The sequence below is a fragment of the Cicer arietinum genome, chromosome 4 (genome assembly GCF_000331145.2).
Source record: "Cicer arietinum cultivar CDC Frontier isolate Library 1 chromosome 4, Cicar.CDCFrontier_v2.0, whole genome shotgun sequence".
Classification (NCBI taxonomy): Eukaryota; Viridiplantae; Streptophyta; class Magnoliopsida; order Fabales; family Fabaceae; genus Cicer; species Cicer arietinum.
In genome coordinates this window covers 26126778-26141856 of record NC_021163.2, presented here as the reverse complement: position 1 = coordinate 26141856, position 15079 = coordinate 26126778, and the positions used below count along the sequence as shown (strand labels likewise).

At 31.9% G+C, this 15079-nt stretch overlaps 1 protein-coding gene across 1 annotated transcript; it reads right to left on the bottom strand.

The window, feature by feature from the left end:
* Window positions 1-7356: 7356 nt before the first annotated feature.
* LOC101510920 (histidine--tRNA ligase, cytoplasmic) lies at window positions 7357-14702 on the bottom strand. Its single transcript, XM_004497620.4, has 7 exons — window positions 13295-14702; window positions 12333-12512; window positions 11775-12032; window positions 11384-11518; window positions 10136-10417; window positions 8533-8673; window positions 7357-8065 (listed from the first exon to the last, which is right to left on the bottom strand). The coding sequence occupies exons 1-7, from the start codon at window positions 14612-14614 to the stop codon at window positions 7760-7762; spliced, it is 2622 nt and encodes an 873-aa protein (XP_004497677.1). The 5' UTR covers window positions 14615-14702; the 3' UTR covers window positions 7357-7759.
* Between the last annotated feature and the right edge of the window lie 377 nt (window positions 14703-15079).

Genomic DNA, 15079 nt, shown 5'->3' with positions numbered 1-15079 from the left:
TCTTTCCCTCGCATTGATAATTTTGATATGTTACTCTTGCATGGTGAAGTCGTTATGGAGGAAACTAGAAGTTACAAATCTCCAAGGCTCAGACGGTTACAATCCTGTTTTCTTCAAAAGTGAATAGCAGACCATTGTGGGTTTTTCTCTCTTTAACTTGGTGAGGGTCTGTTTCAATGAATGTGAGTTAGTTGATATTAACCAAACCTTCCTCACCCTTAGTGTGATGAGTCATCCTTAGTCACTCAACATTGGCTTGGCCTATTGTCTTGTGTAATGTGAGTTACAAGGTGGTAACTGGTAACTAAAGTTGTTGTGCAAAGAATGTGTGCTATTATGCCTTACTTGTCTCAAATGCCCAAGACAGCTTTATTCCAAGGAGGCCTTCCATTGATAGCATCTTGGTTCGTCAAGAAACAATCAATTCTCTAAATCATCTAAAGGGTGATATGAGCTAGATGATTGTGAAACTTGATTTGGAAAAAACATATGATAGGCTTAAATTACAGTTTGTAAATGAAACGATGGAGCTCTTGCTTATTCTCAACCAACCACGTGATATTAGAAATTGCATCTCTTCAACCTTTCTCAGTGTTAACTAGAATGGTCAAATTAGAAATTCCTTCAAGTCTTCACGTGGTATTAGACAAGGCGGTCCTATTTCTTCATATTTATTTGTATTTGTTCTTGAACAACTTGGTCATAGAGTCCATTATTTGGTGGAGAGCGGATGTTACCAACCCTTGAAATTTGGTCAAGGAGATGATCCAAACTTTTTCATATTTGCATTGTTGATGATGCTATGTTTATTGATAAGGCAAATGTTAATTGAACTCATTTGATTCATGAGGTTCTTGAAAACTTTTCACAGTTGAAGTTAGAAAATTACTAAGGTTTTTTTTTCTAACAATGCCAATGTTACTACTGTCAATTTGCTTATCAATACTTTGCATATTATGAAAACTAATGATCTTGGTCACTACCTAGGAGGCTAGGAATGCCTCTCTTTCATAAGAGACCCAAGAAGAATACTTTCAATTTTATTTTGGATCTTACAAAGGAAAATCTATCCACTTGCTGGGAAAATCCACTTTCTTTAGCACGTCAGCTTACATTAGCTCAGAGTTCTCTATCCAGCATTTTATGATGCAACCTTTAGGCAATGAGTAGAAGCAATTTGCAATAAGTTCATCTAGGGAAGCACTCAAGAGCGTAAAAAATGTCATCTACTTTCTTGAAATAAGATTTGTTTTGGGTTCTCTAAATTTGATAATCCTAAATTAAGCTTATATTCACAATCTGGCTTGGCATTTAATTGCTTGTACGGACAAACAATGGGTAAAGATTGTTTGGGCAAGGTAACCTTGCAATTGCAATGCCAACAATGAATTTTAGACAAACTTCTTCTGGAATTTGGAAAACTATTTGTAAAGTCTGGCCTCATGTCACTCCTAATATCTCTTGGGTTATCTATGATAATTTAATGTCAAATTTTGGAAAGATAATTAGATTTTGGGATCACCCCTTCTTCAACTCTTCATACTACTTAGACTCAGATAGATTTTCCTATGGCTGGGTATGATATTTTCCTATGGCTGTTTATGATTTTGGTAGTGATTAAAATTGGATGGTTATCATAATTTATATGAATATATATCTAGACAGGTTTATCATGTTTTGATGATGGACAAAAAAGAATTACTAAGAGCATCTACAACGGTGAACTCAATATGAGTTCTTTAGATGGGGTCCACTGTGCCACGTCATTTTGAAGCAATTCACTCATTTTCTACTCCAACTGTGAACTCAACATGATTCAAGTTCTACTATACCACATCACCCTAAATCAACTCATTCATTTTTTACGGTTTAACTTTTAAAAAATCATATTATATTTCATTACTTTAATTTATACATCAATATTTAATTTTATTATAACTTAAAATATTAATTTAAATGGAAAAATAAATAAAAAAGTACGTTAATAAAAACTTTAATAAACTTTTGTAACAAAAATTGTGAAGAAAAAGTATGAGTAACAAATTGTTTCTATTAATGAGCTAACAATCGTAATTAAAGGAGAAAAAAAGGCTAACGGTGGTATATTAACTAAAAAAAAGCTAATGGTTACAAAATTATTATTATTTAATAAATTAAAAAGAAGTTAACGGCTATAAATTAATAAAAAATGATAAATTTATTATTATTAATAAATTAATAAAAGGTAGCGGTTATAATATATTATTATTAAATTATGAAAATAGATAGAAAAAAAAAAAAGGTAACTGCTATGAAGCACCATTCCTTCCTGACACGCAAAAAACTGGAAGTTAAGTAATTACACGCTCGCGGACGAACTCATTTTCACTCCCGTTGTAGATGCTCTAAGAAGAACAACAACGCAAAAAGCGAAAGAGTCTTGCGCATTAAGTATGGTTTGTTTTTAGGATCTAATTGTGAATAGTAGAAAAATATTTTTAATAAATTTTCTTAAAAAATTGGTTTTTAAAATTAAATAAAAATATTTTATAAAATATTTTCAAAAATCTTATTGAAAATAAATTTTGAAAAAAGTGGTTTACCTTGTATCCTGTCATACTTTAATGAGATAATTGATTATGATATTTTTTATAATATGTTATAATTGGGAAAACCACTTTCGTGTTTTTTCATATGTACCATAACCAATTATAACCATATATTATCACCGATTATTATGATTGTGGATCCTATCTCCGTGCTTTTTAATAACCTTCATAATCGATTATTTTAGCTTGCATAATCAATTATGTTTGCAAAAGTCAACTATGTGTTTTTAAACTGGTTCAATAATCGATTACGAATATATCATAATTGATTATGACATGAATAATTGACTCTAATGCTCTGCGCAATGATTGTACGACTTAATCCCATTAAATATGAAAATCTCGATTGCCTTTTCAGAGTTGCCCCTCCACTCCTATTAATATGAGACAATTTCCCACTTTTCAAAATACACCAATTGACTTATGTTGTCTTGTCAATTCTCTCTTCATCTCCTTACTTTCTTGTTCACTTGAATATTTTTTTGAACTTCAAGGAAATATTTCGGACTTGATCCACATAAATGAAACATTGAATTGGATCAAGGAATGCCCTTGACTTGAGAAAATGTTTTTTGATTTTTATTAAATCGATTCAAAGATGTCTTAAATCGATTTATAAAATGCAAATCATTTGATTTCTGAAGTATACCTATTCATTCATAGCCGATATTATTTCTCTCCATTGACATTATCAAAAGGAAATAAATCAACGGTATTGAAGTTCTTATATAATTGACATGAAGTTTGTTAAACTAAAAAATAGAGAGATGGTAAACGTGCATTGAAGTTCTTACTAGATCAATGTCAAACATACATTCAAAATTATCAATCACTAGTGAATAGCATTCACATAGACATAATAGTCAATGTTTCATTGAAAATACAACCAAATATTAGGACATCGTGTCTTAAAATATACAAACCAAAAGTATTCTTAAAATACATCAAAACATCTAGAATGTTTAGCAAAATTACCAATACCTGAAATTTACCTTTATCGAGTTTATAACGGTGTTCAAACCTTTTACCAGATTTTAACTTTTTGTAATTGATTTGACACTTTTCAAATGTTTGGAGTATACTTTATCAAGGTGCTGCTTATTACTATATGTTTTCAAACTTACCTACAAAATAACTAAGTAGGATTTAGAGATATCCAAATTGTATTGGGTCCTTAGAGGTTAATAACGGGTATTTTGTCTTACGTACCCACACTATCATTCCTTTAGAAACCATATATTTTCTAATTCTATCATTTCTTTAGAAATAAGATATTTTCTAATTCTGCATTTTGAGATGGTGTGTCCTTTCTTACAACAATAACGACAAGTGATACGAGGAACATTAGATTTGTTATTTTTGTCAAAATATCTTTTGAAGTCCTTTTTATTTTTAACAAATCCTAATTTCACTTTTGAGAAAGTTGTTATTTTATTTTTCAAAAGAAGAAAGATTTTCCTCTAAAATAACACAATTCTCCACATTCTTAGAACTTCCAATGAGTTGATTGTCGGACAATTATTAAATCATTTTTTAAATTTGAAATTTTTGTATCTAAAGCGTTAATTGGTTTTTCTTTGAAACCTAACATTTTACTTACTCTTTTTGTTTCTTCACAAAGCTCCTCAAAATGCATCTTGAAGTTCATCATAAGTAGGCAAGTTTTGGGATTCAAAGTCGCTTACCTTGCTATGTTCATGAGACATAAGTTGAATATCTCATTAATAATGGAGCTATCAGAAGAGTCTTTATCATCTTTGTCCCAAGATATGTAAGCTCTCTATTCCTTATTATAAGTTTTGTTCTTCTCATCTTTTTCCATCCTCCTCAAATAAATCAGATACTCACAATCAGAGATAGATTTAGAGAGGGCACCCATAGGTTATGTCCCCTCACTCTTATATACGCATTGCATACTAATTTGTCACATAATAACACATATTGCAAAAAAAGACATATATACAATGGTATTATTTCATATATTATTAACTTTTTTTTATAGTTTCCTACCATCGAAGATAATCATTTATTACATATTTAATAATTATTTATTAATATATTATTTATATTTGACGTAACTATTTTATTTTTTTTCTTTCTAAAAAATATCTATTATAATTTTATTTTATGTAAAAAAAAAATCGATATGCCGTCCTATAGTTTTCTAGATTCGTCCCTGGCAATACGTAGTATATGTAGTCTACATCTTTTTTATTTGACTTCTTAAATTTGTTAAAAAGACATTTTGTTTTTACTAGTTTCTTTTTGTATTTACAAGACCAAGGCATTCACATGCCTACTTTGTGGAAATTTTATGATGTACTCTCCATATTAGACTCCTACCCCTATAAATGTGATGAATTGATATATTTGTTCTAATATAAATATTAAAAATTATTATTTTTACCCACTATTATTTCAGTCTTCCGGTACATAAGTAGGTGTCAATTTCTTCTTTCACTCTTCCAATACATAAGTAAAAAAAAAATTCCAATACAAAATTTACACTCCAGAATTTTTTTCTTCAAGTTGTCTGGTACAAACATCTTTACCTTAAAACTAATTTGAAGTTTTTTCATACTGAAAAACTTATTTGAAAGTTTTTGGAACTACTGGAAAACTTTTTTTAAGATTTCCAAAACACACATTGTTATCAAAAAACTAAAAAAAAAGACTTCCGTTAAATAGTGAAAAATTTGAAACCACACATTTTCGGTACACACCTTTTCAATATTTTGTATCGGAAATTTCTTTTTAAAGGTTTCCGATACACATCTTTTCAACCTTATGTACCAGAAATCTTATAAAAAGTTTTGCAGTAATCTTCGGAAAACTTAAATCGGTTGATTCTGAAATCTTTAAATAGTAAAAAAAGAAGAAGATAGATTTGAGTCAGTAAGTTTTTTAAAAAATATAGTTGACATTTTAAAATATTGAGGGATATAAGTATAACAATGGAGGTACAAGCTAAAATTTCCCTTAGTTAGTATAAGAGCGTATGAGGACTTATATACCGAGATGGACATTAGGATCCATAGCTCAGGTATATCTGGCCTTAAATAAGGCCCAAGCTCTACCACTACATGTAGAAGATTGTTTAGTGAGCTGAATAAGACCATATCTTTCGTAACAAACAAATTCATTTATCACTTATAAGAGCTTAGTAGCTATCTAAAATTAAAAAGGAGTCCACACAAAAATCACAAACAAGGGGCTTAAAATCGCGAATTAACATGTGGAATCGGATTATTTCGTGAAATTAAGTATCAATTTTGAGTTGACCCGGTTATAAATTTAAATTATGGTAAACTTAGAAATAAAGTCGAGTTTGTCCGACTGGAATTACAGTGAATTCGGAGAAATTCACAAGCAAATTCAAATAAAAATATTTTGAATTTCTTATTTTAGTTTTTCAGTGAATTCAATAAACTCATATAGAGTTTTTTTTTTTTTTTTAAAATTAATTTTAATTTTTATATTTGTTTTCACATTTGATTTCTTTTCTTGTTTGTTAGTTTGGTTTTGTTCATGTTAGTTTTTTCTTTATACTTGATTTGAAATTTTGAATTATTAATGTATTTATTATATTATATAAGATGTGAGGGAAATTTCTAAAATATGTTTGAATCTATTTAATAGCTATATTAATGTAGTAAAATTAAATAACTTAATGTATAACTTGATTGCGATGCTTGGATTTAATGTATCTGTTAGCTATCAAACCAATGCATCTATTAAATTACTAAGGGTTACAAATTTTTTCAAGAGTTGTTTTCTTTCACCAATTGATATGAGTTTATCTATAAATAGACCCTTAAGAGAAAAAAAAAAACAAGAATTTCAAGAGCACAATTTTCATATTTACATGAGTCAAATTTCTATTAAAAATATTTTTTAGACATTTGTTCTTTTCTCTATTGAATATTTGACTCTCTTCTTAGGTGGAGAAAGACCATACAAAAAAAGGTAGTCTATTACGAGAGGGAGTCTTGCTAAAGTTGAGAGAGTGAGTATTGTTGAGAAAAGACAACAGTCAAAAAGAGAGAAAGAAGAGAGAAAACACAATCTTATATTTTATGTATTCGTTCATCGTTGGGTCAAACTAATTTTGGACAGCAGGTTCAAAAGATATAGTTCTTCATATTCAATGGTGAGATTGGAGAAAAGAAATATGAATAGAGAAAAATCATATTCCTACAGTAGCAAATTTTTAAATCATTTGTTCTCATTTGTAAGCTTCTCTTATCTGATTATAGTGGAATTTTATATCCTCAGTAAATTGCTTGCTATTGTATTTGTGTTAATTCCCATCAACATCATCACACTAAGGGCTCTCCACGAATCAGATCACTCAATCTATGATTTTCTTTAGCACTCTATTATAAGGCAAGAATATTCGATTATTCTTTTCTTTGAATGATAGAGTACGAGAGGGTCGATCGTCCATATATGTAACTTATTTCACATTTCATATTCAAAAACTTGCTTAAAACCTTACCTTACATTGGAATTGTCGTATATTTCAAGTACACCTCACTGAGGAGCTAAGAAAGATTTAACCAACAAGAAAAGATCCATCACCAACAAGGTTACAACATTCCCTAATTTGCTCACTAGAACAAAAGCTATTATCCGAAATCTGTGTTCTCGTATCAAAACACACTCTGAATATATTCATTTAACTTCTATCAATTTTGTTTAAATTCGAATTACTAAAAAAGGAAGTATATAAACCAAAAGCATCTTGAAAGACGGACAAAAACGAAAAGAAACAAATCTTAAGAGTTCACATATATATAAAATAAAAAACTTAAATAAAGTTCATGGAACAATAGAAGCTGAAAAATAGTGGTGCGATAGGCTAAACGGGATCGTTATTTTCCTACTTCAGTTGGGTGCCAGGTTTCGATTAATCTACTCCACATAACAACCTCAACATCTTGGTAACAAAAGCTATTTTCTCAACAAAATTTGCTAAATGAATATGAAACTTCAAGTGTTAACCTATACTCCTTCAAACATACAAATGAACGCCGAAGAACTTGAGAAGTGATGTAATCATGATGCCACTTGAGAAGCTGTCTCACATAACTTAGATTGCTGCCAAATACATGGGGAAAATGTCTACTCCCAAACACATGCTAAGTAGAGGATGCTGTAAATGCCGGGCCTTATGGGTTTAACCGTCTCCGAAGTTCCTCAACGAAATTTTCTCTAGGGATGTTTATGTTTACATCATTACCTGCCTCGAGGTTTTTCAATTGCACTGTGCCTTCTTTTATTTCCTGCTCACCAACAAGTATCATCCAAGGGATTCTTGATTCTTTGGCATAGTCAAAGTGCTTTGGTCTTCTTTTGTTGACCAAGAACTCTGCTTTCACCCCAGCATCCCAAAGTTCACCAGCTAACTCTCCGGCAAGGGTTACGTCATTCCCTAATATGCTCACTAGGACTTCTGTCTTGGTTGGGCGAACCACCTAACAAAAACAACAAATTAAAATATTACTATGTGAAGAAAGTGATAAAAAGGAAAACATGACCCTATTTGTTCATACTATCTAGGCGAGATAAGGACATAACTTGTGAAAATTGTAACAAAACAGAAACAGACTAAGACCAGTTTAATAATCATTTCCACACCAAAACAGCAACAAAAAAGAAGAAAGAAAATAGGTAAAAGTCAGCTGCAAACATCTATAGTGAATAGATGCATCCCCTGGTGATGGAATCAAGTCATCAACCATATGGCATAAGAAACAGTAGGAGTATCTGTCTGATGGCAGCTATGGTTTGGGAAATAATCAGTGACACAATTATGTAATGGCGGTTAGAATTAGAAAATAACTTGTGTTAAAATGGGATTTGATACCCAGAATATTAAAGGAATATTTATTTGTTTTGACATAAACAACTATGGAAAATAGTTATCAAGCATTATGATCACCTGGTTTTGATCCTTCTGCTGTTTCTCCATTATGGTAAATACCCTCTCAATTCCCAGACTTACGCCAACTGCTGGAACTTGCTTTGAACCAAACATCCCTATCAGGTTATCATATCGGCCACCAGCAGCAATTGAACCAACCTGTGCAAAAACCATAAATCCATTGCTAAATATAAGCAGAAGATTTCAATAAAAACACTATGTAAATGAAACACAGACCGAGAAGATATATGCAAAAATTTGACTGCCATAAGTCTACAAAGAGGTAAGGCACTCTAGAGAACAAAGGATTTCAATTAACTTCTTCATATATCATTCATATGCTTTCTGAATAAGAATAGTAACAGAAAAATGACGAAAAAATCATGTTGAGACCATCTCCACATATATCATTCATATGCTTTCTGAATAAGAATAGTAACAGAAAAAGGACGAGAAAATCATGCTGAGACCATCTCCACCGACGATTTCAAATTAAATTAAGTGCTGATCACTGAACTTTTACTAAAATATAGCATGAACTGAACTGCAATGCCCCACTGCTAACCAGACAGAGGAAGCTCCAAGCCTCCAAAACATCAAGAAAATATTAAGTTTGATAAAAAGATTTCCTAAAAAGATTTGTCATTTTTGCACTATTTTAAATGTGGTTGGTTATTTAACTTGGACCTCTTGTTTGCACAACATTGCTCTTTCTTGATTATGTGATTCTCTTATGGATGAAATGATCATCTAATTAATCAAATTTTGTTTTACACCCAAAGGAATACATAGTTGAGAAAAAGGAGTACAAAGAAAGGGTCAGAGATACTCCTACAGAAGCAAAGGGTAAAAACAGTGATGAGAGAACAAACAGAATTACATAGAAACAAAAGGTAAAAACAGTGATGAGAGAACAAACAGAAGCAAAAGCAAGGGTTAAAAAAACAAAGACACCAACAAAATTATTTTCTAACAAAAGATGAAAAACAAATCATAATCTGCCCAAATTTAAATCCTACAGCATAAAACCAAATCATCAAAAATCTAGTCAATTCTTAAACTCACCCCATAAACCATTACAAACTAAATCCTAATTTAGAAGGTAGTCTGTACAGAACCCATATAATCAAGAATTTGACCTTAAAGGCTTAAATCCATTCTCTCACCTCCTATTTATTTTGTCCATTAAAATTTAAAATCATAAACAATGTTTCAAACCACAATCTTCCATACAAAATTTTCCCTTTTTAAAATTAATTTCTTTGCCTAACAAATCTAAAGCTTTATGTTGTCTGATATGACTTGGATTCAAATTTTAATCATTAAAATTACAAACATCTTTCAATTAATTTAATCTCTTTGCAACCCTATTGTTAGTGTGAAAGCTTCTTCTGTTTAACCCAGAAAATAATTGTTTATCCTTCGTTACATCTTTTGTTTAGACTAGCATTCTTTAAAACAACTTATCAAAATGGGTTTAACTTGTTGCATCTAGAGTTGTACAAAACAGTGAACATCCACCATCTCAGGGCTGACACAAAGCATTGTGTCCCCTCAAAGGATGAGGGACTAAAGAAGAAACATTTCAGAATGAAGAGAAGATATAAGACACAAGAATTACCTCAGAACCCCCTTTAACAACAGCTTCAAATATAACTCCAGTATAATAATCAAGACCTCTGGCAAGACTCAAGTCAAAAACCACCTTATCAAGGCGTTTTGATTTATCCAGAGCTTTAAATAAAATTTCCAGGTCATTCAATGCATCAACAGATCCAGCATTTTCTAAGAAAGCACTGCCTTCTTTTTTAAGTTTAGATAATAATGCTAAAGGATGTCCTTTTTCTTTAACAAAAGTTCCAATTCTGTCAGCTGTCTCAGCAGTTAGTCCTTTCTCTTCTACCTACAACATGAAAGTCAGTACAAACAGCATTACTAAACATAACAAATCATGATGTTACAAAAAACAACTTACCAATATAAACAGTGTAGAGGGAATATAAGGGCCCGCCTACTTTCACACGACATTTTCAACTTTTTAAGTTTTACTTCATATGTGGGTGGGCGCAATGACATTTTATTATGGATTTTCCATTTAAATATTGTGCTGGAGAGACAATAGAAGCTAACTAGAGAAAATGCATTTAAGAAAAACATGGAAAACAATTATTTGAGATTTTTCAAAATTATTTGATCTATTTTTATACAACATTTTCAAAAACTTTTAAAATATCTTCTCCATGGTTTATTTTATCAATGGAAATGAAAACAGGAAACATTTAGAATTAAACGAGCCGTTAATGTCACAAAATTGTGATTAGACATATTCTAAAAGATTACAGCTAACGTACTTCTCAAAATCCTAAGCTAATGTAATGCAATATAACGGACATTTAAATCGTGAAATGAAATTTATTAAAATGTAAACAATATATTAAAATCACATAACTCAGACAATATTTGTTCAACTCAATCCAGCACACATGAGATCAGGTAGGTTAGCAGTAACAGAAGATAAGAAATTGGGTGCAAAATACATACAAAATAATACAATTGAGAAAGTGCTCATAAACGATGAAACCACAATAGAAAAAGTTTTAGTACATTGAGTAACTAGAAACGGAGTGAGTGCATCCTCAATAAATCATGCAACAGTATTTACCAAAAGAATGCAGAGGCACCAACTTTAATTCAATCCCTAAATCATACTGTTTCCCATTGATAAAGCATAAACTATAAGCATTTAGAAAATGAAATACAATAAAAGCCTACATCATAGAAAATGTGCAGCAGAAGAAACAGTTTAAGCAGCTCAATCATAATAAAAATAATTATAAAGGAAATAGAAACAAAAAACATATGTTCTCACCATTTCTTTTCTTATCTGTTCGAAGGATTGCTTGTCTAGCTTGTCAATACTTGAACATATAGTCCTGAACTTTTCAGAAGGTACTCCACATATTTGCATCATGCCATCCAGTAACTTTCTATGATTCAACTTTATCTGTGAAACAAAAAGTTGTACTTCAAAATGTAAAATGAAACTTATACAGCACATATACTAATACATATTATGATAGCATCGTTGGGAGTAAGTATTGATATAGTGTTATGTCAATATCCGCTCACCAATATACGCGTAGACAGACCATGAAAAATAATGGTTATACCATTATCAAAATATGAACTCAGTAAACAGTCTAAATCTACAATTTCAGAAAACCAATACTTTTTGTAGTAGGATTGTTATAAATATTTACCTCGTGATCCCCAATGTTCAGCTCATCAAGCAATTCAGTCAAAATTCTAACAACCTCAAAGTCTGGGCCCATTTTTTCAGAAGGACCAGCAATATCAAAGTCACATTGATAAAATTCACGGAATCTTCCCTTAGATGGGTTGTCCCTTCTGTAGACCTTAGCTATTTGGTACCTTTTTAAAGATGTCAGACCATTCATAGCCATATATCTAGCAAATGGAACTGTCAAGTCATACCTCAAAGAACAGAGCTCCCCACCCTGTCAAACAAGTTGGTTACCAGTCAGCATAAAATGAAATTCAACTTTATATATGGATTTGATGGAACCAATCTGGCTGAGAACCTTAATGGTGGTCTGGCTTAAAAAAGCAGAAGTCTAGATTCATGGAAATGATCAGAAATATCAGAAGGAAAAAAATTTACAGAGCAAAAATATCCACTTTTTGAATGCTCCAAGTTTTTTCTCACAAAATATCTTTACCTCAAGAAAAGAAAAAGGTTTTGTCATAAAATCAACTCTTCTAGTCAAAAGAAGTGAACAAACAATAAACATATGTACCTGATCAGCAAGGTCATAAATCAACTTCGAGTCTTCTCCATATTTTCCCATTAGAGTTTCTCGCAATTCAAAGACAGGAGTATCCAAGGATGTAGCGCCATGCCTCTCAAAAATTTCTTCTATTACTGAAAATGCTTTCTTTCTAATTGTCATTTGTTCTTTAGCAAAATCACGAGTCCCCTGATATGTCATATTGTGATACTCACGGTAAGACTACCAACAATAACATCCTGACCAGGAACATAAATAAACATACAACAATTCCATTGTCTATAGACAACACCATTAAATTCAATTCAATTAAATGCCTTACAAATAAAAGTTCAAAAAGGAATATCTGTTCCACATTACACAAGGTAAGAATGGGATTATTTATGATTATAAGTAACATCTTGTACAAGATTCCTCGAAATATGATTCAACAATGAAAACTATCCCTCTTGGGTCTCTATCAGATCAGATTATATGGCCGCCAAAGTTGCCAAACTCAAGAGACTATGTAAACTTGTCGAGCCTCTATAGACTCAAATACCTAGTACACAATTATATTCAAAAAACCTATCACAACATTTGAACACAATATATAATTATATATACCATAAACCATTAACATGATTTATTTTCTACGTTCTGAATTTAATAATTAAGAAAACCACGATAATAAAGTACAATGATACACAATGCTTAAGCTTATATTCAACCAAACTTAAATATTTCATAGGTCAATATAAGGATGCAACTATTCAATAATAGAATATATAACCAGCCCTTTCGATGAATGGTTGTTTTAATGCTCATAGCAGTGTTTAAATGCATTGGATAGATATATCAGCAATTAAAATTTTCAAATACAGTTTCTATTTGCCTACAAAAAATTGATAAAGTTAAGAAACCTTTAACATGCCTAACAGCCTAGGTAACACAAAGTTAATCTTATCCATAAAAGAATCCAATAAAATTACCTTAGGAATCTTGGGCAATCTTCTGCTTTCATTGCTTTCTACAATATCTTTCACTTTCAATAAAAATTCGTTGAATTCAGGTTTAGCCAAATCCAAAAATGATAGAAAATCTGCAACCCAAATCTCCAATGGCCGCGAATTCTCTACAGGACTCTGTTTTTCACCCTGCAACCTGTCCTTAATCAACGGCAAAATCGAACTAGTTCCTTTCCCCAAAACAGCCTTCTTTTTCTTCTTTTCCACTTTGGAATGCTCTCCGTTTTCCCGAACTTCTGGGATCTTTTCATTCAGCTCAGCAGCCTCAAGTACGGCATAAGCAGTCAAAAGTTCCCATGCCACAATTTTCCACACAAGCGAAAAAAGCACATTAATTTCATGTGCAAACTTATCATAAACCCTTCCAGAATACAAATGAAAAGATTCATTAAAACTGCTAACCAAACTAGCATCAGTAGGGCATTCCTTAGCAAATATTTCGCCGATACTCGATTTCAAAGCATCGCTACTAATGGACAACAAGTTACTTTGCGCGCGTGCAAAACTACACTCACCCAATTCCCTCAATGCCATTGCCAAAGGCAACAAAACATTGCACACAGTATGTTCACTACCGCGCTCATTTTTCCCTAAATTATGATCCGAATTCAACTCAACTCGCATTCTAGAATGCACCAATTTCGCCTTCTCCCTAATAATCCCATGAACTTTAGGAATTTTCACAACCGAACCAATCGTTTCTTTTCCCACAAACTTCGAACCATTAAGCAAAATCCTCATATCACCAGCAACACCAACTTCCTCCTTAGAACTATGTCCATCACCGGAATCCATCAAATCGAAAACCTTCACATCAGCCTTCAACGCCTCACACGAAAACGCCGCCGCCACATCAGCAAATGCAGACAGCGCCGCCGATCGATGATCCAGTACAGCAGCAACACCAAGCAATGCCGAACACGCATTGTTCACAAGGATCGAGTGTTCTTCTTCGGTTACATCGAGCTCCTCTTCGAAATTGAAACTCTGTTGATTAGAATTGAGTGCTTCCGATATAGATTGAGGAACGTGGCTTGACGATTTTTTGCAGAGGAGGAGTTTGTTGAGAAGGACGATGAGGAAGGCCCGAGTTTCTTCTAGGGTTAGAAATTCGGGGATGGTGATTTTGTGCTTCAACGATGAACTTGCCGCCGTGAGTTTATCGAGTGCGGATGAATCGATTCGGACATGAGATTGGGCAGTGGCGGCGGCGTGGACGGAGGAGGAAGAGAGAGATGAACCCTTGCCGCCGAGTGTTACGGCGGAAACCTCGTTGTGAGCCATAGCGAGGGTTTAGGTTCAGTGGAGAGCGCAGCCGCAGGGTTCTTTCTAACGCTAAATATGCTTATTTTCGGTTTAACAGTAAAAACATTTGTCCTCGTAGATATAAAATGGGAAAGGTAGTAAGTAAATCAGTTTTTTTCCTGCCGTAAATTAGTTTTTGTTTTTGAACAAGCTCTCTACTAAATTAGTACTAATGTTGTCCCTAGTTTTTCAAGTTAAGATTTGTATTATTATTTTTTAATAATTTCGGTATGAATATTTTCAGAGTTTATTGTTGGGTCCGAGTAAATTTATTATTATTATTTTATTTTGTACTCTCACATTTAAATCTGTTATCTTTATTTATGTGAAATATAATTTTATTTTTTTTATAAAATTTTTAATTTTTTTATCATTTATTTTTTCACCCTCTTATGAAATTTTAAAAAATTTATCATAATTTTCGAATATTTTCAAATTTTTGAA